At 53.7% G+C, this 24562-nt stretch overlaps 1 protein-coding gene across 3 annotated transcripts; it reads left to right on the top strand.

The window, feature by feature from the left end:
• Positions 1-3432: 3432 nt before the first annotated feature.
• On the top strand, positions 3433-23075 carry SERINC2 (serine incorporator 2). 3 transcript variants are annotated; one of them, XM_027517776.1, is made up of 11 exons: positions 6894-7014; positions 8663-8744; positions 14765-14926; positions 16015-16205; positions 16652-16731; positions 17064-17201; positions 17846-18015; positions 19753-19843; positions 20130-20271; positions 21115-21324; positions 22496-23075. In XM_027517776.1, exons 3-11 carry the CDS (start codon positions 14891-14893, stop codon positions 22629-22631), a joined length of 1194 nt encoding a protein of 397 aa, XP_027373577.1. In that variant the 5' UTR covers positions 6894-7014; positions 8663-8744; positions 14765-14890; the 3' UTR covers positions 22632-23075. The 3 variants fall into 3 exon arrangements, with proteins under 3 accessions (XP_027373561.1, XP_027373569.1, XP_027373577.1); XM_027517760.1 differs by lacking the exons at positions 6894-7014; positions 8663-8744 and adding an exon at positions 3433-3483; XM_027517768.1 differs by lacking the exon at positions 8663-8744 and having other exon boundaries at positions 6888-7014.
• The last annotated feature ends 1487 nt before the right edge of the window (positions 23076-24562 follow it).

The following is a 24562-nucleotide window of genomic DNA, read 5'->3' as shown; positions in this document are numbered from 1 at the left end:
GCTGTAGTTCACCTAGATCCATTTACAGATGGAGAAACTGAGGCCCTGGGAGGGGCAGGGAGCTGTCCAAGGCCATTTCGACAGGGTCTATGGCAGAGCTGGGATTAGAACGCAGGTCCAGCCTCCCAGCCAGGCTGTCTCTGGTACCCACGTGGCCTCCTGGATCTTGTATGTGATCCACACAGGCAGAGGGGCATTCTAGGGCCTTCCATGCCCAGTCTGCTGGGCCTGGACCCTCACCTACAGTGACTGCCCCTCCCCCCTCCCCCTACGGAAGGTGGGACACTTGAAGGTGACCGGCAGTGGCGCAGAGAACAGAACACAGGCTGGAGCTCAGTTCTGACTCTGCTGCTACCTTGCTATGTGGCCTGGGCAACTCGGCTCCCTCCAGGCCTCAGTTTCCCCTTCTGTACAATGGGAGTTGCTGACCATTTGAGCCTACAGGCACTGGGCAAAGGAGGAAGAGCGGTTAGACAGGAGGCAACAAGAGTGTGGGGAGGAAGGGAGGTGCCCTGGGGCTGAAGGACACCCAGCCTTGCCCCTCTCTCCTGGGGAAATGCCTCAGCTTCTGCCGCCCACACTTCCACTACTGGCCAGGGGACGCCGCTTGGCCTGAGCGTTTCCAAGCCTTAGATGACAGAGTTCTCGGTCCCCAAGGCTGCCCTGGGGCTGGTGGTTCCCCTTCCCTTCTCCTGGAACAGTGTTGGCTTCATGGGGGTTTCGAGGAGGCTGAGCTCCTGGGTGGGTGCTCCTGTGGGCGTTAGCCTCACCTGCCCACGTGCACTCACACCCTTACATGTGCTTGTATGCACATGCACACATAAGCTCACATGCACACGCCGCACAGCAGGGACTCTCACAGGCTAAGAGAGGCCCGAACCAGTCCTGACTTTTGGGGCTCTTTGTTAGTTAAAAATGAAGATATGCTGAAACAGGTTGGCCACAGTTGTGGTGTGCTACACACATTTTTACTTAATAAATTAATATCTTTAACATGCACACACACTCACAAATCCAATGCAACTGAGAGATTCATAAGATAATTGCAGAATTATAAAAGATGAGTTCACAGTGCTGTGTGGTCTGGCGATGGGATACAGTTTTAAATCGTACAATGAGAGTCCTCTTCTTTCCATCTTATCCAGGAGACCCTGGAGCTCGACATCCAGTCTTCTTGGTGTGTACATTGTTTTCTAACATTCTATTATGAAAAATTTCAAGCATCTAGAAAGATTGAAACAATCGTACAGTGAACACTAACATCCTCACCTTCTGAAATCTACAGTGAACATTTTGCAGTCTTTGCTTTATCACATATCTATCTCTCTTTCCATTCACCCGTCAGTCCATCTGAATCCACCCATCCATCTATCCATCATCTCTCTACCCCTCCACCCATCCATCTGTCTTTTGATGTATTTTTGAGGCTCATGAATATGAGGCCTGGGTCGAATGATGCTCTTTTCCCTCTTCCTTTTCCCTGACAGTAACACACTCTTGCTGTCCACATACTCACACATACTCACACACACACCCCTACATGCAAAACCCATATACACACACCACACACGATTCTCCCATGTTCTCTAATTCAAGCATGTCCTCTCCTTATTGACATGAACTCGCATATACAAATATCACACATAATCACCTGTGCACGCACGCGCGCGCGTGCGCACACACGCATACACACACACTGCCTCCATGTGCATTTGTGGCGGACTTTTGACATCTGTGAGGGAAGCATCCAGAGACCTTCCAGACCTGCAACCCTCGGAGAGTCCCTTGCCTCTGGCAAGTGTCAGGGGGTTCCCAGTAGCTCCTGTATGTCCCACTTTTCTGCTCTCCCCACAGTCTTGTCCCTTACCTTCCAGCCGCATCCCACAAAAAAGACCTCCCAAATGAAGAAGACCTCCCACAAAGGCTCCTTCTGCGGTGTTGCCACATTTGGGTACAAAGCCACCACACTGTCGCTCCAGGAGGGCACGGATGGTGTTGACCTTTTCATACCACATGCCCTGACCTGGCACCCAGCAGGCCCCCTGGTCAACTGGAAAAGGAACAGTGGCAGAACAGTGCGTCTCTGGGCAACCTCAGGGGCATCTGTGTCACACACACTCACTGCCAGGCACATACAACACACTCTACCTGTATCAACGCACTCTAGACTCACAGTGCACCGTGTGTGTGTGTGTGTGAATCACACAGTCTCACGCCTGTCTGCGTGTCTTCCCATTATCCAGATGGAGTCACTTCTAGCACCTGAGCCCTTTCCTAAAGCCTTGGTCACTGAAGACCACCGTGAGCACATTTGCTGGGATGGGAGGTCCAGGTGTGGCCCCGTGCATACGGGGGGCACGAGTTAACAGTACCAGTTCTGGAGTCTGACAAAACCTGGGTTCCATCCTTGCTCTGCATGTAATCACTGTGCAGGTTTCACATATGACTTATGTGAGTGTTACTTCTTGGAGCATCGATTTCCTTATCTGTTAAATGGGAAAATAGTTCCCATCTGAAAAGCGTCTTACAGGAGATGCTCTTAGTAGGGTGCCTGGTATGTTGTAAGCACTTGAAAATGGTTGCTGTGGATATTATTATTGCGGTTACTTCAACCTTTGCCTCAAACTCCCGAGCACCCTTTGGGAGGGAGGGCAGCTTTGACAGGGGGCTGTGTGTGGGGACAGTAGGTGGATGGTGTCTCATTAATGCCTCTCCCCAGATGCTCTCCCAATCCCAAGCCCTCATTACCTACGTGAATATTCATAAGGGATAGCTTCAGTCCTGCTCTGTAAATGGGTCAGAAGCAGGAAGTGGAGGCCAGTGCAGAGAGCGAAGGCAAGGGGACAGGAGGCTCAAAGCCAGAGTGCATCTGAGTCCCCATGGACGGGAGGATGGTGAGAGAGACGGGCAAGGATGGTTGGGAGATACTAGGGGGCACCAGGGGCTTGATCAGGGGATTATTCCCATATTGCACATTTGAAAACTGAGCCCCAATGAGATCAGATAAGAGAACTCTTGGGGTGAGTGGCCCAAGAAGCCAGAGCCTGCTTCCTTGGGATCTGGAGAGTTTAGCATCTGTCTCGGCTGGGTGATGGGCACAGGGGGATGGACCAAATGATGACTGCAGTTTTCTCTCAATGGACATAGTTTACATGGCATTATATGGTTGGAAGAGCTGTGGTGATCCAGAATCCCAACCCTCCAGTGAGGCTCCAAGAGAATGAGTGATTTGCCAGAATCACACAGCTGCTGACTCTAGTCTTGCCCTTGGAGGTGTGAAGGACAGAGTGATTCTGGTCCCTCGCAAGAGATTTAAGACTGGGAGAAAGGTGGGTGGGTTGGTCAGGATACCGAGGAATGAAGCCTCTTTATCCACCTCCTCACTGGTCCCCTGAGATAACTGCAGCAGAAACAATTATCTCCATTTTACAGATGAGAAGGATGAGGCTGAAAGAGGAGGAGGCACCAGGACCAGGCAACACAGTGAGTTTATTGCTTGGGGTGGGGAGGGGTCTGCCCCTCTGTCCGGGGCAACGCAGGGATGTGAGAGCCCAGTTTGGGCAGGGTGAGGGCACGACCTCTGTTTTTCCTGTTCTGGAAAGCTTCAATCTAAAAAAGTCAGAAGGGGCTGTCTCTCTACACTTGCAAGCATATTAATCCCTCCCTCTTTTCAGATGACTGCCTATTTCTTAAAATGCTTTCCAGACACTCACAACTGTTCTGTGAGGTTAAGCAGGATAATCACGCCCAATTCAGAGGAGAAGTGACCTCCATGACGGCAGAGGGTATGAGAGGCGGTGACAGAACCAGGGTGTCAGGTGTTGCTTGTTGAGGTCTTGGGCGATTTCTTTTATATTTATTTATTTTTGGCTGTGCTGGGTCTTTGGTGCTGCACTAGCTTTTCTCTAGTTGCAGCCAGCCGGGGCTACTCTCTGTGGCAGTGAGCAGGATTCTCTGCAAGGCGGCTTCTCTTGTTGCAGTTCCCAGGCTCTAGAGCACAGACTCAATAGTTATGGCCCCCGGGCTTTGTTGCTCTGAGGTCTGTGGGATCTTCTCGGATCAGGGATTGAACCCGTGTCTCCTGCATTGGCAGGTGGACTCTAGCACTGAGCCACCAGGGAAGCCCTTCTTTTTCTTTTTTTAGAGAATATTTTTATTTATTTATTTGGCTGTGCTGAGTCTTAGTTGCCGGAGAAGGCAATGGCAACCCACTCCAGTACTCTTGCCTGGAAAATCCCATCGATGGAGGGGCCTGGTAGGCTGCAGTCCATGGGGTCGCTAGGAGTCGGATACGACTTAGGGACTTCACTTTCACTTTTCACTTTCATGCACTGGAGAAGGAAATGGCAACCCACTCCAATGTTCTTGCCTAGAGAATCCCAGGGACGGGGAGCTTGGTGGGCTGCCATCTATGGGGTCGAACAGAGTCAGATACGACTGAAGCGACTTAGCAGCAACAGCAGCAGCAGTCTTAGTTGCGGCACGTGGGATCTTTTCATTGTGGCATGCAGGATTTTTAGCTGCAGCTTGCAGGATCTAGTTCCCCAACCAGGGATCAAACCGGTGCCCCCTGCATTGGGAGCGTGGAATCTTAGCCACTGGACCACTAGCCATTTTCTACTAGACCAGGTCTTGGAAAGGGAGAGGTTGAGGGATGGAAAATTTGATGCTTGGGGCAGAAATGTCAAAAGGAGATGACTCTGGGGAGGGTGGCCATGAGAAGGATTCACTTCAGACTGCTGAGTGGCAGAATGAGGACACTGGGCTTTTGGGAAACATTCAGGAGTTCATTCATTTGGGGCACTTTCACTGCCTTACTGTGCCAAGCCCTGTGCTGTGCCCAGGTCAGGGGAGGGACCCACCAGAGGTGAATCAAATAGTCCTTGGGTGGCTCAACGTCGCTTAAGGGTCTCAGACTAGGGCTGAAGACATGATTGGACAGAAAAATAGGCACAATGGGTATTGTCTGCTTTCACCCAGAGGCAATAGGATGTCGGAGACAGGCCTTGGGTTCTGAGACTGGGGCCAGATTGGGTGGTCTTCTAGTGCTGCCCTTCTGAGCTGTGTGGCTTTAAGCAGCAATAGCAGCAACCACAGTAGTCATAGCTGATTTGTATTAAGTGCTCAGTTTACATCTAGCACGTCACTTTACTTCTTTGAACCTGTTTCCTCATCTGTAAAATGGGATGAAGTGGGAGTTAATCTACTTCTCAGGGTTACTGTAGGGTTTGAATGGGACCACATAGGTGGGAGAGTTTGGGGCTTCCAGGTGGCTCAGTGGTAAAGATTCTGCCTGCTGATGCAGGAGCCGCAGGAGACACAGGTTTGATCCCTGGGTCTGGAACATCCCCTGGAGGAGGAAATGGTAACCCACCCCAGTATTCCTGCCGGGATAATCCCATGGACAGAGCAGCTGGTGGGTTACAGTCCATAGGGTCACAAAGAGTTAGACATGACTGAGCACGCAGCACGCTGGTGGAAGAGTTTGGTATGAGCTTAGCTGTGTGGTAACTTTAGTTATCTGTGAGGCCATAAAGGAGTCCCATGTTTTAGAAACACAGAGATGCAGGAGGCTAGTTATCCCTACTGGGGCCAGGTAATGGTTTCAGGGCAGTGGCTGCCCTCTTCACTGAGAAGACACGGGATAGGACCAAGAGTTTGAAGGGCTGAGAGGAGGATAAAAAGGAATTTTCAGGAGGAGGGTAACCTGTGAACAAAAGTGTGGAGGAGGGAAAGTGTAGGGTTTGTTTGCAACACAATGAATGGCTCAGGCTAGCGCTTGCTGAGTCATCAAAGATGTAGGCAGGCCCAGATCTCTGACCCTGGGGCCAGCTTCGAGGCACACAGATTTCTTCCCTAACATTTTCTTACCTGTGGTTGGGTGAGGAGAGAGGGCTGGAGGGTGAAGTGAGTGTAATTACAGAGCCCTGCTTCTGGGTTTCTCCCACCTCCCTGCGGGATGGTCTGGCAGGAATGTGACCCACCCATCCCTCTGAGCTCCTTAGCTGGGGGCCAGGTTTGGGTGTTTCTGGGGAGTGATGAATCACCAGGCGCAGGGGCTCTGGGCAGCATGTGGTCCAAGCCAGGAGTGAGTCGAGCTTGAAGAACAGGTGGATGGAGGGGAGGACAGGTGCAAGGCTGTGTCCTAGAAGCGGGGGCAGGGAGCACACACTTGGCTCTTTGAAGACGGTATCCTCATTTCACAGACGGGGAAACTGAGGCTCAGGGAGGAGAAGTGACTTGCCCATTTCTTTGTCCAATCATGCAACACTTCGATATTGGGCAGAGGCTATGCCAAACGCCGAGGAGTCCCGTGTGACCATCTCTTGGGGTAGGGAGAAGTGTTGTTGAGGTCGTGTTGTGGCCTCGCCGGGAATCGAACCTTGCTGCTGCTGCTGCTAAGTCGCTTCAGTCGTGTCCGACTCTGTGTGACCCCATAGACGGCAGCCCACCAGGCTCCCCCGTCCCTGGGATTCTCCAGGCAAGAACACTGGAGCGGGTTGCCATTTCCTTCTCCAATGCATGAAAGTGAAAAGTGAAAGGGAAGTCGCTCAGTCGTGTCCGACTCTTAGCGACCCCATGAACTGTAGCCTACCAGGCTCCTCCATCCATGGGATGAGTACTTCCAGGCAAGAGTACTGGAGTAGGGTGCCATTGCCTTCTCCGGGAATCGAACCCAGGTCTCCCTATTTCCAAACCATCACTTTGTATCCGGACGTGAGTCCAGTTGCGCGGCTTGCGCGGCAGCTGGAATCCCCGGTACCCCCACTTTCCTTATGGTCCAGCCCAGCGCACCTGCCCCAGGTGAGTCCCGGGAGGCCCCGAACACCGCCGGAAAGCCGCGAGCGGTTTCGGCAGGTGGGGCGGAGCCGGGCCAGGGCGGGGCCGGGGGGGCGGGGCCAACCCCGGGCGCCTGGAGCCGGACGGGAGCCGGCGCCCCTCGGCCCGCACCCCGCGACCCGCGCCGCCGCAAACATGGGGGCCTGTCTGGGCGCCTGCTCCCTGCTCAGCTGCGTGAGTCCTGACCCCGTCGCCCGCCCGCGCCGCCTGCCCCTTCTTCGGGCTCGCACTTTTGTCTTGTCTTCTTCCTCCAAATAGTTTCTTCTTTTTTCTTCCTCCAAACTTGTCTTTATGGGCCCGCACCCCGCCTCCTCGCTCCTCGGGTACCCCGGCTCATCGAGTCCCCCCACCCCCATCCCGGGCCCGCGGGCGCCGGAGACGGCTGGTGTCTGGCGATCGGGTTACCGCGGGGGAACGGGTGGGGCGCCCCGGGGCGGGGGGAAGGGAGTGTCCTGGGCGGGCGCCCCTCCAGGGAACTGGGGAGACTGAGGCCCAGAGCTCGGGGAGGGGATGGGCGCTGCAGCCCCAGTTGGCCCAACTTGGAGTCGTCCTGGCAGTGAGCCTCTCGTCTGCCTCCCGGACGCTCTCTTTGTGTGCCTGCCGGTCCCTGCCCCTCTCTGCCGGGTGTCCTCTGTTTCTGTGTGTGTCAAGTCAGGCTGTCTGTCCCTGCCCGTCTGCCTCAGTTTGTCCCTTTGTATGTGTCTCATATCTGTCCGTTCGTTCGTCCGACTGTCTTTGTCCGTCCGAAGCCTCTTAACATCTGTCATTGTTTGTCTTTATGGTTCCGTGTCTGTCCGGGCTGTCAGTTTCTCTGTGCCTTGTCCCTGCTTTTCAGTCTGGCTCAGGCCAGACTCCTGGGCACTTTTCCAGTGAACCCCAGACCTTTCCCTCCTAGGCCCCAGGGCCGAAGTCGGGGGTGGGGAGGAAGACCCTCTCTGCCTTTCTAAGCCGATCTTGAGCGAGCTTGAGTCCGTCTTACGGGTTAGGCCAACACCCGCCCAACTTTGGGTGGGGAAACCCAGGACCTGAGGGAGGTTGGGGTGTGTGGGGGCGGGGAGGGACTACCTGGTCGTCTGCTCGGGGACCTGGGGAGCAGCCAGGCTCAGTTGGCGCTGCTGCCAGCAGAGGGGAGGAGTGTCAGCCAGACCCCGGCAGGGAGGCCCCTTCTCCTTTTCCCAGCCCCCTTTCCTTTCCCTCTTCCCTTCATTAAATCTGAGGTTCATTCAGGCAGCCCCCTCCCCCTCTGCCCTACACAAAGAGGAGCGGAGAGGAAGGGGGAGGGGGTTCTGGTGGCTGCTGAATCCCAGACTTAACTTTCCTTTGTCCCCGATGTGTGTGAATGATAGGATGGGGGTGTTGGGGCCCACAGCTGGGGATCTAGAGAGATGTACTTTACAGCTATTTTCCGAGAAGGGTGTCTGCACAGAGAGGCTATAGAGTGGGTCCCTGGACCCTTGTCCCCTCTGGGCCTCCATGTTCCCATCTGTGAAGGGTGTATGTGTGTGTGTGCATGCACGTGTGCTTGTGCAGGAGCTGATTCCTGAGGTCTTTTCCTGCCCAGTGACACCAAGGTTTGGGTTGGAGCTCTGGCCCGAAAGGGTTTGCTTCCTGGTTGGGGAGGGAGAGTTTCCTTGGAGTTGACTAGAATTCCTTCTATCTGGGCTAGCCTGGGGGCGGGGGAGGTTTTTGAAAGGAAACCTGCCATTTCCGGGTGCGTCTGTCTCTCCATCTGCCTCCCTCGAGATTTAAAAGTGCCCCACCTTGTTCTTGGCATACAGTAAGCTCTCCAAACCGGAGCTATTGTTATTATCATTTTAAAAAGGTGGGTGGAGAATTCCCTCTGGAACCAGTTGCTGGTCTCTGAGTCAGGCTCCTGCAATGCTGAATCAGAAGGCACCAGACAGGTGAGCGCCAACCCATGGGTTATAGATGAGGAGGCTGCAGCCCAGAGAGTTTAGCCGACTTGCTTAAGGTTGCACAGCGAAAGGAGGAAGATCTGCATAGTCAGGATTAATATCTGATCCCTAGTCTAGGCTTCTGCCCACGTCTCCCCTCCCTTCATATTCTGGCTGCTGAGGGGCAGGGTTGGCCCAGAGTAGAATCAGGAGGTTCGGGAGGTTGCAGGTATCTAATGTCTGCAAGGGACCTGCCCCTCCTGTTAGGAGCCTCCCCTTGGCATTCTGATGTTTACCGGTTGCTTACTGCATGCCAAGTGCTGTGCTGAGCCCTTCACCCATGCCATATTACCCACCCATCCCACTCCCCCCCCACCATGACAGAGTTAACTTATTTTGCAGATTGTGATACTGATGATAGCCGCCATTGACTAGGTCCTTACTGTAGGCCCAGAATTCAGAGCTCAGCGGTGTAGTGAGCATTTTGTATATATCCTTTCATTTAGTCCTCACAGCGACCCCAGTGAGGAAGTTAACATTATTCACAGCTGAGGAAGCTGGATCAGTGAGAGAAGACAATTTTCCCACAGCCACGTAGTACTAAGTGGTGCTGTTGGGCACTGCTGGATAACCAATAACAGTGTTTCAATGGACACTTGCCTGAGAGGACTGAAGTTCTAATGAGGGGTTGTCAGGCATCTTTAGGGGGAACATTTTGGCATACATGGGTCCCCTTGGTCAGATGCAAATCTGTCACAGCAAGTAGGGAATGCAAGTGGCTCTCTCTTTTATAAAAAAAAAAAAAAAAAAAAGAGTTTTATTTATGTATCTATTTTTGGCTCTGCTGGGTCTTCATTGCTGAACTGCAACTTCATTTCTCTAGTTGCAGAGAGTAAGGCTACTCTCTAGTCACCAAGTAAGGGCTTCTCATTGTGGTGGCTTCTCTTGTTGCGGACGGGTTCTAGGCAAGCGGTCTTCAGTGGTTGCAGCTCACGGGCTCTCAAACGCCGGCTCAGTAGTTTTGGCACATGGGCTTCGTTGCTCCGTGGCATGTGGAATCTTCCCAGACCAGGAATCGAACCCGTGTCCCCTTCATTGGCGGGTGGGTTCTTGTCCACTGCACAACCAGGGAAGTCCACAAGTGGCCCTCTTGGTCAGTGTTTGTGCTGGACTGAAGGTGAGTCCTGGCCAGGAGGGGATAAGGTAGACCCACTGGGGATGGGAGTCACCAAGCAGGTCAGCACAGGGTGAGCTGGATGGTCAGCAGATCCTTAGGGATGGCCTTCCACAGGTGAGGGAGTATGAAAGACCTTCACATCAGACTGGTTGGTCTGGATCCTGGCTTGGTCTGTTCTCAGCTGCGTGACTGAGAACCTCTCTCCTTATCTGTGAAGTGGGGTGCACAGTGGTACCAGCTCTCAGCATGTCGGGAGGGTTCTGTGGGACTTAGCCTGAAGCTGGTGTGCAGCGGCAGCTCTGTAAGTGCCTGCCAGTGGTAAAGCACCAGACACCACATTTGAGGAAGTGGGGAAGCTGCTGAAACCCATGGCTGTCTGATGGGCTCCAAGTTGCTTCACTGCCCTGCCTGGAAGCCCATTTTATGGCTGAGGAAACTGAGTCCCACAGGGGAGAAAAGAGACTTGTCTAAGGTCATCCTGCCAGCTGGTGGCAGGGGCACGACAGGGCCCTCTCCTCTTCACATTGCGTCGGGGAAAGAAGTGTGCTTGAAGTAGTTTTGGGCTGCCCTCTTCTCTCCTGTGTTTTATGTCGGGCTAGGGTGGCTCACGGAGAAGGCGATGGCACCCCACTCCAGTATTCTTGCCTGGAAAATCCCATGGACAGAGGAGCCTGGTAGGCTGCAGTCCATGGGGTCGCCAAGAGTCGGACACGACTGAGCGACTTCACTTTCACTTTTCACTTTCATGCATTGGAGAAGGAAATGGCAACCCGCTCCAGTGTTCTTGCCTGGAGAATCCCAGGGACGGGGGAGCCTGGTGGGCTGCCGTCTATGGGGTCACACAGAGTCGGACACAACTGAAGCGACTTAGCAGCAGTAGCAGGGTGGCTCAGCTAGTTCAGGGGTGCCGCGGAACCTTGCAGCTTATAGACGCTCCGGCCCAGGGTTTCCTGAGTTCTGAGTTCTCCTTTCTGAGAGTCTGGCTGGTGCTATGATTCCACCAGTCTAAGTTCTGGTGCTTTTCCATCGCTGCCTTGCCCCTGAGTGCATTTGGGGAGGGCTGTGTTGTAATCTGAGTGTAGGAACGGTGTAATAGTCTGCCTTGGCCTTTCACATTGCATCCCAAGCATAGCCTGTGTTGCTGTCAATCTAGAGATTGTCATCTTTCCTGCTTCTGTACCATTCCATGGGGTCAGTCATCCACCACTGTCTGCTGGTGTGGGGCAAAGAGGTCATTTGCAGTTTCTTGATATTCTGATAAGTTCATGCAACGTAAAGCTTCGTGCCTATTTTAGTTTTTTTTTCTTAATTTAAAATTTTTGGGTTTTTTTTAATAATAAAATCAACTTTATTGGATATACTTTACATTTAACTATATTTAGTTTCATGTGCCTATTTAAGTGTTACCAACACATCTGCTCCATCCATAGAGAGATCCCTCTAAGAGGGGAGTACCATGGTGCAGTGATGGGCATTTAGTTATTTTCAGCTTCCCCCTATTGTTTTCCTCATGTGAACAGTGTCACTGTGAACATCCGTGTGTATATGTGTGTGCAGGTGTCTGCTTTTACTCCGTGGGCTGGTATTTGTATAGGAAGAAGTTGTGTCGGAGTGATCCCCAGAGGTGGGGAGTGGAGATCAGAATGTATGAACAACTGCAAGGATGCTCCAGAAGCAGCCAGGGTGGGAGGAAGGGGCTGTGTGTATTTCTGTCTCCCAAACCTGGTCTCTCTGGCTACCAGCCAGGTCTTTGGAAACCTGAGATTTCAGGTATCAGCAATACCTGGATTTTGATCTCTAAGAACCAGAGTAAGTTGAAAGGCAGCCTCCCTGACTGCAGTGTGGCAGTTTTTCTTGTGTCTCAAACATCTCAGATGGAAATGGTAACAAGCCAGAGCCCAGCTTGACCTGGGTACTTGGGTACTTGGTTCCTGAGGTCAGTGCCTGTTGTTGTTCAGTTGCTCAGTCAAGTCCGACTCTTGGTGACCCCATGGACTGCAGCACGCCAGGCTTCCCTGTCCTTCACCGTCTCCCAGAGCTTGCTCAAATTCATGTCCATCGAGTTGGTGATGCCATCCAGCCATAACATCCTCTGTCGTGCCCTTCTCCTCCTGCCTTCAATCTTTCCCAGCATCAGGGTCTTTCCTAATGAGTCAGCTTTTTGCATCTGGTGGCCAAAGTTTTGGAGCTTTAGCTTCAGCATCAGTCCTTCCAGTGAATATTCAGGATCGATTTCCTTTAGGATTGACTAGTTTGATCTTCTTGCAGTCTAAGGGACTCTCAAGGGTCTTTTCCAACACCACAGTTCAAAAACATCAATTCTTCAGCACTCTGCCTTCTTTATGGTCCAACTTTCACATCCATACATTATTACTAGAAAAACCATAGCTTTGACTATACGACCTTTGTTGGCAAAATAATGTCTCTGCTTTTTAACCCCATGAACAGTGCCTGTTGGCCTCCCTTGGTTTTCTTGGGCACTGGAGGGATTGTTTTCATTGCTGGGTGAAAAAAAACTTTCATTGTTTTCATTTGAAATTAAATGAGACTGCCATCCATGACTTAGCAGACCCTGGTGCAGACAGACTTGATCTCAAATCCCAGCTCCTCAGCTTACTTGCAACGTGACCTTGGTCGTGCTATCTCCCTGAGTTTCAGTTTCCCCGTTTATAAATGGGAGGTTACAGCATACTTCATAGTGTCAGTGAGGCTTAGTCTAGACAAAGTGCTCACCAGTGTCTGGGACAGAGTAACTCATCATAAACGGAAGCCATCACTATTATTACTGCCATCCACTTGCTGTGTGATTTCTGGCAAGTCTATTAATCTCTCTGATCTCAGAATGCTCTTTATGGCTTATAAAACACTATTTCTGTCATTTGCTTATCTTCTCACCACCCCACCCCCCAGGTAGCCATGGATAGGAGTCAGGGCTATGGGCGGGGTTTGCAAGATACAACCAGAAATTGATGGATGGGTGGATTGTTATGATTTGGACCCCAAGGGAGAATTTCCTTCTGCAGGCATTTCATTTAGCATCCATGCTGTGCTTGGCTTTGTGGGTGAGAGAGATAGGTTACAAGGGGCATTCCCAGGGGCCTTTCCAGTCTGAGGGGAGAGGAGGGAGGAGACGGGAAGGCAGCTGCACCACGAGCAGAGTGTGCGGTGCCCCTGAGACCAGTCCAGAAAGCGGGGGACAGGGCCTCAGAGGAGCAAGGGACCCTTTCAGCCTCTCTCTGCAAAGCTGGTCACTTAGTAGAAGGCTGTTCCTGTCCCTCTCCTCCTTGGGACGTGGTGCCCAACGGCAATGGAGGCCCGTTGCTCATAGGAAGAACACCAGGGTCCTGTACGTGGCTGCCAGGCCCCACCAGCCTGGCTGACCTCACTACGCACTTGCTGTTAAAGCTTTGGCCACAAGGCCTTCTTTTCCTTCCTCCAACACTCAGCTCCTGCCTGCCCCCAGAGCCACTGCAGGCTCTCTTCCTTTTGTCTGGAACACTCTTTCTTCATCTTGGCCAGCAGAGTGAGTCCTCACTGTTCAGCTCTCAGTTTTAAATGGCATCCCTTCAGGGCAGTGACTCGCCACTTCCCATCTAAACTAGGCCCCCGCTGGTCACTCTCATGGCAGCACTTACCATGACAGGTGTAAGGAAGTGGTGAGTCGCTTTCCTACCCTTGAAAACTCCAGGAGGGTGGGACCTGTGTCTCTTGCCCTCCCAACTCTCACATACCTGAATGAGGAGTCAGAGCTGTTTGGAGGAAGAGAAACTGTGACCCACAGATATTTGGATGTGGCCCCGTTTCCTCCAAGGCTGGGCTGTGGAACTGGCTTCCGTGGGGTGAGGCTACAGCTACGAATGGAGTGGCATCACCAGCCCCTAAGCGATTTCAGCCAAGCCCTGGAAGGGAGGGGCTGACAGAGGGCAGAGGTGCCTGAGACAGAAGGGGTTGGACGTCTCTGCTGTCCAAACTGGTGCAGCCCCAGGGCGGGAATCCCAACCTCTCATATCCTTCATTCCGTTCATTCAGCAGATGTTGAGTGATCAGCACCTGCTGTTTCTTGAGGTCTTAACATATGTCTGGTACCATGCCAGACACTTAACTCTCATTCAACAGATAGTCCCTGAACTCCCCATGATATGTCAGGCCTGGTTCCCATTTCTGGCACCTCCACAATGAACAAAACAGACAAACCCCCCTGCCCTGGTGGAGCTCACAGGTTAACAGTGAGAGGCAGGTACCGTGAGTCAATGTGAAGCCAATCAGGTGGTTGTCTAAGTCCTTTGGAGAAAAGCAGGGAAGGAGGACAGGGAGCCTGAGGGAGTTAGAATTTAAAATCCTGATTTTATTCTTAAAACTACCATGTGAGAACCAGCTACCCTCTGATTTCCATTTTATGAAAGAGGAACCTGAGGTTAAGAGAGAGTAAATGAACTGTATAAGGTTACATGGCTAACTAGCGACAGGCTTGGCCTTCTGGACTTTTTTTTCCACTCTGCTTCATCTGAAATAAGAAACAGTGTGACCTCAGCTCTCTCTCTGAAGCCACAGTAACCCCTGAGGATAGAGCCCGGTTTGAATCTGCGTTCTGTTGCTTGCTGGCTGTGTGTCCTTGGGCGACCCAGCCTCTTCCAGCCTTTGTCTGCTTTGCCTCTTCCCTTGGGCTTGAAAGTTAAATGGGATGACATGTGGGGAATAGGAATCCTTCCATAGCGTGGCATGGGAGGGCTCTGTGTAGGTTTGGAGATATTGACTAGGCAGCAGGCAGTGGGCCCCAGGAGGATGCCGCGTGCTCGGGCGGGAAAAGGGAGAGGAGGCAGAGAGTAAGGTGCCGTCCCCGCCCTCCCTGCAGGCGTCCTGCCTCTGCGGCTCTGCCCCCTGCATCCTGTGCAGCTGCTGCCCCTGTAGCCACAACTCCACGTTGAGCCGCCTCTTCTTCACGGTCTTCCTCTTCCTCGGGGTGCTGGTGTGTGTCATCATGCTGAGTCCTGGCGTGGAGAGCCAGCTCTACAAGGTGAGCTGCCCGCGGGACCTGGCAAAGGCTCAGCTACCAGGGGGCCCAGCTGATCAAGAGGTGGGCAGGACAGGGAGGGTTTGGAGTGAATCACAAATGAAAACCAGTGGACCGCTGAGGATGAAACCCCCTCCGTGTTCCCCAAAGCCCACCTCTCCCTTAGCTCCATTTGCACACCCCACCCCCATCCTGGCACCATCCTTGGCTGTTAGCCCCCCCATCCATAAAGGAACACTATTGTCAATTACCAGGGAACCTGGAGATTCATTTTAGCCAGACGCCCAGTTTTCAAGAAACACCAGTTTGATGTTTGGTGGAACATGTTAACCTTGAGCCCGCGGTGCAACTGCTTATAAAAAAGCCAAAAAGTTAAAAAAAAAACAAACAAAAAAGATGGGCAGGAGTGTCCAGCGCACCAATGATCCAAGCTTGACATTAGGGGGGTGTTTCTTCACACTGGGAGGAGGGTTTGATCCGCCTCGTTTCTCATAAGCCATGGTCCCCTTGGGGAGTCTCATGAATCGTTACTGCCCCCACGCCAGACAGTGGCCCAGGGCAGGCTCTCCCCACTTTGATGCATAAGCCCAGTTTTGAGGGTCTTGTCTTCCCTCCGTCTCAATATTTCATAGCCAGTGACACAATGAGGCCAGAGGTTCTGACATGCTAGTGTGCACAGAGGCATGAATCCCCTGGGGAGTGTGCTAGAAATGCAGAATCTCAAACTCCACCCTAGAGACTCTAGCTCCATAGGACAGGGGACCTCAGTGGATTCTGATGTAACTGGTAACGGGAGAGCGCTTTGGAAAATCCTGCCTTGGACAGTGCGGTGTAGTCCTGAGATTGTGAGATGATAGTAGGGAAATTAACAAGATCTAACTGGACGTCTGTCCCTGGGGGGTTCACTCACGGGACTTGAGCGGCAAAGGTGGGTGGGAATGGAGATGGGTGGTGGATGGAGGTGGGAGGGACAGACTGCCGTCTAGCCCAGGCCTGGAGAACCTCTTGCCTTGGTGGGGGGAGGCCTGGGCAGAGTCACCTTGGGTACTGGGTGGGGTGGGGTGTTCCAGCTGCTCTGTCTGTCTCCACAGCTGCCCTGGGTGTGTAACGAGGGGACCGGATCCCACGTCGTCCTGCAGGGCCATATCGACTGTGGCTCCCTGCTCGGCCACCGCGCCGTCTACCGCATGTGCTTTGCTATGGCGGCCTTCTTCTTCCTTTTCTCTTTGCTTATGGTCTGCGTGCGCAGCAGTCGAGACCCCAGGGCTGCTATCCAGAACGGGTGAGGAGGGGGCCCCACCTGCACCCTGAGGCCCTCCCACAGTGGATTTCCCCATTCTCTGCCTGTCTCCAGACCCTACCTTCAGACTGAGGAGCTGCCGAAGCCAGGAGGACGCAGCACAGAGATCAGTTCATTGAGCAATACCCATTTCTCAGATGAGGAAATAAAGCCCAGGAAAGATGATACATGCCTTCGGTTTCACAACAATTCAGTGGCATAGTTAGGGCTAGAACCCGGGTGGCCATCCTCACCCCTAATTGGTCCTTCCCTCTGCCCCTCGGGACTTTTTTTAAGGCCAGGACAGACTCTCTGTGCCCATCAGATCATCAGAAAGTCCCTGCCATCTCTCCCAGTACCTGTCCTGTGGGGGTGGGATTCTGGGGGGCCAGCTTTTCCTCTCTCCCTATTCAGCTCTCTAGTCTGACCTACCCATTTTTGCACCATAGGTTTTGGTTCTTTAAGTTCCTGATTTTCGTGGGCATCACTGTGGGTGCCTTCTACATCCCCGATGGCTGCTTCTCCAACAGTAGGTGGCCTTGGTGGGGAGGGATGGGGGCTACCAAGAGGAACAAGCACTGGTGGGTACTGCTGTTTGCACCCAGGAGACAGGACTCTGGTGCTTGGCCACATGGCCTTTGGGCAGTTCTGGGGGTTAAGGGGACCTGCCTTGACCCTGCTACAAAGCATCTCTGTGTGTGGCCTGGGGCTCCCTGAGGGAGGGGACATCAATACAGGGTGTGGCATGAATGACTGTTGAATGTGTGAAAGTGAGCGTGAGAAGAGACCCTGGAGGGTGCCTGCCCTAGGCTGCTGCCCTACAGCCGGACCGCCTTGCTTCCCTCCCCTCTCCCCACCCAGTCTGGTTCTACTTCGGTGTCGTGGGCTCCTTCATCTTCCTCCTCATCCAGCTACTGCTGCTCATTGACTTTGCGCACTCCTGGAACCAGCGTTGGCTGTGCAAGGCCGAGGAGCGTGACTCCCGCGCCTGGTACGCAGGTCAGTGCTACCCCGTGGCCTCGTGCAGGGGCTGAGCTAACTGAGGAGGGGGGTCCCTGAAGGACGGCGACCTGGAGGGCATCTCAGGCTGCCTCCTGCCTTAGGACAGGAACGGAGCCATCCGTGGCAGATGGAGAGAAGGGTATGTGTGGGCAGGGCAGCTGATCCAGGCGGCTGAGGTGGATCAGATGAGAGCTGCGCTGGAGGGCCCTGGAGGGGGCCGGTGGTGCAAGCCCTGCAGAATTGACCACACCCAGCTAGACCAGACTTCAAATCACCCCTGGTTATTGAATCCCCAGCAGCAGAATGGGTCCTTCTTCAGATCGATTTTCTGAATCGGTCGAGAAGAAAGGCTCACTTGGGGTTGGTTTGGTTGTCCCACCTCCCTGATCACCACGCATCTAGTTCACGCTTTGAAAGACTGTTCTCTATTCATTGTCTTTATACTTATGGTGACCTTATTTGTGGCACGTGAATCATTTTAGTTCAGGGTGGGGTGGGTGCTTACAAAGACTGGATGAGGACGGAAGTTTAGCAGGCACTCCTTGGAGGAGGAAGCTGGGACCCGAGACCAGATGACTGCCCGATGAGGGACGGGGGTCCTTGTGCCTCCAGACCCACCTGCTGCTGCCCTTCCCTCCCAGGCCTCTTCTTCTTCACCCTCCTCTTCTACGCACTGTCGATCACGGCCGTGGCGCTGCTGTTCGTCTACTACACCCAGCCCGGTGCCTGCTACGAGGGCAAGGTTTTCATTGGCCTCAACCTCACTCTCTGTGTCTGTGTCTCCATCGTTGCCGTTCTGCCCAAGATCCAGGTGAGAGCCCGGCCTGTCTCTGCCCAACCTGAAACCAGGCCCCTCGGTGTGTGGGATTTCTTGTAGGAACCTTGGGGGGTGGGAGCCGGGTCTCTCCATCACAGAGGCTGGGGCCAAGAGCGTGGGCTCCCAGGTCAGCCTCCCTGGGTGAGAGTCTCGACTCTTGCATTTACATGCTGGCTGTCTTTGGGAAAGTGCCTTAACCTCCCTGTGCCTCTCTCATCTCAGATGTTAAATGGGGACAATAACAGTTTTTGGATTTATTCTCAAGATGGAGACCGTGTTTGTGAACACAAAACAGTGCCTGGCTTACTGATATCCATCAGACATTGGCTGTTGTTATCATTATTTCAGTGCTATCAGTTTTTATGCAAATCAGGAGAATATTAGGAAAGGTCACTAAGTGACCTCAAGAAGTGGTGGTAGAAGGTGCAGTTCCAGTTTCCAGTCTCAGACTGTCTAGGATAATGGGTGGGGGCTGCCAAGGCCATCTTTTGTTCTTCAGAAAGGAGGCCTTCTGAGTCCAGTGGTATTTCATTTTGGGATATCAGCCCATCGGTGGTTTCAGAGGTAGCTTAGATAGTCTTTGAGGGTCCTCAGCAGAAAGGTTGGGAACCTTCCTTTGGGCCAGAGCTTCCTTTTGCCAGTGAGAAATTGGAAGCCCAGAGAGGGTGATGCCTCTGTTCCAGGTCACACAGCAATCAGTACTCATTCAGCAAATACCTCTTGGGCACTCACTGTGTACCAGGCACTCTTCTAGATGTTGGGGATACAGCTGTGAGCAAGAGGAGGAATAATAATAGCTGACAGTTAACAGCATCTATTATGTCATTCAGTCCTCGCACCATTGTCATCCCCACTTTCCAGATGAGGAAATAGAGGCTTAACCGAGGAAAGAGACTTTGCCTAAGGTCACATGGCTAGTAAGGGGTGGAACTGGGATTTGAACCCAGGCAGACTGGCTCCAGGGCCTATGCTATTAATCGTAGAGTTCAGATTCATATTTTCAAGTGTGTGTGTGTGTGTGTGTGTGTGTATGGTGGGGACTGGGAAGGAACAAGCCAGGGGAGGAAATGAGGCCAGGTGAGATAACTTTGGGTAGAAAGTGCTATGTAGAGAAATAAATGGAGTGCGGGCTGAAAGGGAGGTGGGCTGGCAGGGCCAAGGGCTTCTGCAGTCAGGGTTTTCAGGGCCTTCTGGGGGGTCTTGTGTAAGCGGAAGCCTGAATTCTAGAGGGGCTGCCAGTGCAGAGATGTGAGGGAGCAGCATGTTGGGAGGAGGGCATGGTGAGTGCAAAGGCCCTGAGGTTGGTGAGGACTAGGCGGAGGCTGAGACAGAGAGGTGGCCGCTGTGGCTGAGGAGCAGTCAGCAGGGAGGGGGTGGCGGGGACAGGGTGGGCCGTGGGGGATGTAGTGGCCAGGTGAGGATGGAGGTGGGGTAAAGGGAAGAGAGCTTTAACTCGAAGTGTGAAGAGATGCCGCCCTTGAAGGGTTTTCTCAGCGGGGGAACAAGTCGGGTAATCGGTTAAGAGAAAAAATTAGGGCTTCACCTTTGGGTGGGCAAGGTTGGGCAGTGGGTGGCCCAGATGGTATGTTCTCCCAAAAGGTGTGGGGTGGGATGGTGCCAGGGTGGTGGGGGTTTCTGAGGTCCCCCGCTTGGGTGTGAGTGGGCTAGGTGGGGGTGGGGTGGGGTGTACCGGGTTTGGCAAGAGTCACACTGATGGGCCGCTTTCCCCAGGATGCCCAGCCCAACTCGGGTCTGCTGCAGGCCTCGATCATCACACTCTACACCATGTTTGTCACCTGGTTGGCCTTGTCCAATGTCCCCGGTGAGTAGATGCCTGGGTTCCGGGAGGCCTGGTCTTCTTCCTAGGCTGGGGACCTTCAAAGATGTCAGGGACCCCAGCCCCCGCCCATTCCAAGACTCAGTCCTTCTGGGAGTGGGGAGGACCCCATCATTACTGGAGCTGTCTCTGTTGTTTTGTCTAAGTGCTGTCACCAGGACTTGGACGGTTGGTTGTGTGCCTGTCTGTCCATCTGAGCCCATCTTCTGGGCTCCCTGGCTGCTCAGACCTGGCCTGCGTGGGCTGAGGGTGACCATGCTCCCATCCCCAGATCAGAAATGCAACCCTCACCTGCTGACCCACTTTGGCAACGGGACGGTCCTGGCAGGCCCCGAGGGCTATGAGACCCACTGGTGGGACGCGCCAAGCATCGTGGGTCTCGTCGTCTTCATCCTGTGCACTGTCTTCATCAGGTAAGCAGAGGGTGGGGGTAGGGGCTGGTCTCTGGGAAGGAATCATGATTGGGAGCCCTGAGCCACAAGTGACGGGAGGGTGTGGGAGCCAGGACACCAAGCTCAGCAGGCGGTGCTTTCTCAATGTGATGGAATGGGCTGGAATCCAGGTCTTCATTCACTTTTTTTCAAGATATGTGTTGGGTCTTCAAAATGTATATGTGTCTCGAACTATTCAATATAGTTAAAAATGTCAAGACCTCACTATAGAAAAGCAATGATAAAAATCATCACTGTTATTTTTATTATGAAAAGCAGGCAATAGGTAACCCTACTTACTTAAAATGAATAAAAGGAAACCAAATGTAACAGCAGGTGAGCATTACTGCGAACACTATATAATACGTGGGATGAGCCTTTGCAATACTAGATTCTCCACGCATGCTTACTGAAATGGCAGATAAACAATCAGAATAACAGAGGTTGTTTATTTGGTGTCTACTCTGTGCCAGGCACAGTGCTAGGAGTTCACAGTGATACTCCATTTAATCCTCACCAGCCCTGTAAGGGAGGTACTGTTGCCTCTGATTTTATAGACAAGGAATCAGAGGCTCAGAGAGGTTAAGTGTCTTGCCCAAGGTCACACAGGAAGTAGGGGTAGAGTTGAGAGTCAAGGCAATTTGTTAACTCCAGGGCTGTGGGCCTAACCACCAGGTCACTGGCTCCCGAGGCTCAGGGACCCTGGTGCCCATGGTCACTGTGACCAGTGCCATGGTGTGTGAGGCCCCCTGGCGCTGCCCAGTTGCTCACCTTGGTGGTGATGGTCCGACAGCTGTACCCACATTCTCCCCCCACCTCCCATAGTCTGCGCTCCTCAGACCACCGGCAGGTGAACAGCCTGATGCAGACGGAGGAGTGCCCGCCTGTGCTGGACGCCACGCAGCAGCAGGTGGTCTCCGAGGGCCGGGCCTTCGACAACGAGCAGGACGGTGTCACCTACAGCTACTCCTTCTTCCACTTGTGCCTGGTACTCGCTTCTGTCCATATCATGATGACGCTCACCAACTGGTACAGGTACGTGGACGGAGCCTCCCTGCCCACAGCGTGTGTGCCACATGCCTTCCCTCCGGCCTGTGCTGGGGCTTTCCTGGCCCCTGCTCAAGACTTGGGCAGGGAGGTGTCTCTCTAGGACCCTCCAGGGAGCCTGCCCCATCTCTGCCTCAGTTTCCCTGCCAGTGCCTGGTCTGCTCAGTAGCTGGTACCTCCGCTGAATGCCTGAGAAGTGGGGCTCACGGGAGGTGAGGCTGGGCCTGGGCAGGGCAGACCAAGTTTGCAGATCAGGCGTAGTGTTTGGGGTTGTGGGATCACATTTGGGATTCATGGTTGGAGGGTTAGGAGCAGGGTGTTGGGTCAGAATCAAAGTCACAGGGTCAAGAACAGGGTCATGAAGTTGAAAGTTGGGACTCTCAACTCTGTCTCAAATGACAGATTTGGTCATTTGGTTAAAATTGGAGTTTCAAGGCCAGAAAGCCAGGACTGAAGCAGCCAAGTCAGAGAGCGAAGATCAGAGTAACAAGATTAGAGGCCAGGACTCCGGGGACAGGGCCAAGGGTCAGAATTGAGGTCAGAGATACCAGAACTGTAGTCATAAACTCAGGCTTGGGATTATGGGATTGAGGTTCAGAGTCAAGACTAAAGTCAGGTGCTTCAGGGTCCCAGAGTCAGGGACCAGGAATGAGGTCACAGAATCAGGATCACAAGGTTAGTGACCAGAGTCAGGTCACAATATTACACCAGGACTAGGGTCAGGGTTGTAACTGAAGTCAGGGTCAGGTCTACAGTACAAGGTCAAGAACTGTGTTTGGAGTCTTAAGGCCTGAAGCTGAAGCTCCAATTCTTTGGCCACCTGATGCGAAGAGCCTACTCACTGGAAAAGACCCTGATGCTGGGAAAGACTGAAGGCAAAAGGAAAAGGGGGCTGCAGAGGATGAGATGGTCTGACTCAACGGACGTGAATTTGAGCAAACTCTGGGAGATAGTGGAGGACAGAGGAGGCCTGGCGTGCTGCGGTCCCTGGGTTTGCAGAGTCAGACTTAGCAACTGAACGGCAACCACAACAAGGCCAAGTGTCAAATATATCAGAGATAGGACTAGAGCTACAGGGTGAGAGCCAGAGGTGAAGTCAGGGGTCACAACTGGATCCTAAGGTCGAGGCCAGGCTCACTGGGATGATGGTGTGTTCCAGACCTGGTGAGACCCGGAAGATGATCAGCACATGGACTGCCGTGTGGGTGAAGATCTGCGCCAGCTGGACGGGGCTACTCCTCTATCTGTGGACCCTGGTAGCCCCCCTCCTCCTGCCCAACCGCGACTTCAGCTGAGGCAGCCCCATGCAGCTGGTCCAACCTGGTGCCTTGGGGCTGGTGATAGCAGGCTGAGCCCCCACCCGCCTCCAGGGCTTGCCCCTGAGCTGGGCCCCTCTGTTCTTAGTGCCTTCAGGGAGGACAAGCATCAGATCCCTCCCTGCCACTGCCCCAGCTCTCCACTCAAGCTGCCGCCTCCTTCCCCTTGCCCCTACTTGCCCACATTCACCCTCTTGAGAAAAAAGGGCCCCTTGTTCTAAAGCTCCCCAGGAGAGGGTCTTGAAGGAGAGAAACACTGAGAGCTGCTCAGAGCGGAAGTGCTCACTGTGATGGGGTGCCCGGCACTGAGGCCCCGGTCTTCCTGACCACACACCCCGGGACGGCCCATCCCCTTCCTGGACTCCGTGCCTTACTGAGTCTCGCAGACTCTGCCAATAAAGAAGCCAGTGCGTGTGCCTCCCATGTCTTTGCCCTTTCCCCCTCTAGGTGGGCCCCTTCCTGATTGGGGACCACTCTGGTGGCTGGGAACAACGTCAGGGCAGAGGGGGCTGAGGAGCCAGACCATGGGGGACCTCAAAGATCAGACAGAAGGGTCCTGGCTCTGCGACTCGGTCATGGAGAGCCTGAGGGTGGGGTTATAGAGGAAGGAGGGGTTTTGGGGAAAGGGAGCCTTGGGGGGTCAGAAAAGGGGCCCTGGAGCGGTGTTAAGTGATGAGGCCAGAGTCAAGTTGTGGGGGAGGGGTCGTGTGGGTGGCTGAGAGGCTGCCTCTCGTCTTACCAGCGCCCACCCTGAGGTCTTCCAGGGTCTGCTGAAGCACTTGTCACACACTCCACTAATTGCTACAGACTTGGCACCTGCTCTGGGCCCCAGGGTGCAGTGGGGAAGAGTATGTCCTCTAACATTGGCCAAGCTGGCCCGGATCCGCTGAACTGCAGAAGCCATGGGGCTCCTGTGGGCCTGGGCAAGTCATTCCCCTATAGGCCCTGGCTCCTCATTCAGCAGATGGAAAAGGCAGCTGTCGGGCTCAGATGAAACAGCCTGCTCATCTCTGAAGGCACACGGCCAAGTGCAGGGGGACGAAGAAGCTCCTGGCTGGGGGCCGCTGAGTCTGGTTCTTGCCCTCGTGATGTCCATCGCCAGGTCATTGGCCCCTTCCATTTGTGGGGAAAACAGATAGATATTGATGTGCTGGGGTAGTTCACTGGGGGCTGGGATGTGATGGGCCAGGGACGCGGGCCAATTCTAAGGAGCTCGAAGTCTGGGGGGTCAGCATCAGTGCATGGGAGCCCCAAGCAGGTGAAGCCACGGCACCTGTCAGCGGGAGTCGGCTGGATCAAGAGTGAAAATGCCCACGAGAGAGAGGACATGGCGTGTGAGCCAGAGAAGGAGAGCAAGGTGTTTGAAGACCAGTGAGAAAGTAGGGAGGCTGGTGTGCTGAGAGTATGTGAGGGCCAGGAACGGGTGTGGGCTTTGGAGAGATGGGCTGGGCCTGAGTCTCACAGGAGACCAGATAATTCTCAGGGTAGAGGGGAGCCATGGAGGGTTTCTGAGCAGGGGAGAGGTGGTGAAGGTGTGAGCTGTTCAAGGGGTGGTGCTGCAAGGTGCAGAGCAGAGCACTGACATGGTCAGATGGTTATTCTGGGAAGATTTTCTGGGATGAAATGGAGAGTGCAGCCGCTGGCGGCAGGTACCAAGGCCCGGGGCAGAGGCGGTGGGAGCCTGGAGTGGGGCGGGGGCCCGAGGAAGCCACCTCTCACCCCTGAGACACGCCTTAGGGATGGTTTTGTCCCTGGTAGCTTTCAGCTGAAGGAGACCCCTCTCCATGGAGCAGCCTGGCCTTCCTCCCCACAACACAAAAGATTTCATTTCTTTCCTTATTTCAACTTTGGGAGAAAAAGCCCACATTGTGCTCCTGATAACCTTTTTCAAGCGTTTGTCTAAGTGGGCA

Source organism: Bos indicus x Bos taurus, chromosome 2 (genome assembly GCF_003369695.1).
Source record: "Bos indicus x Bos taurus breed Angus x Brahman F1 hybrid chromosome 2, Bos_hybrid_MaternalHap_v2.0, whole genome shotgun sequence".
Lineage (NCBI taxonomy): Eukaryota > Metazoa > Chordata > Mammalia > Artiodactyla > Bovidae > Bos > Bos indicus x Bos taurus.
This window is presented reverse-complemented; position numbering and strand designations above follow the sequence as displayed.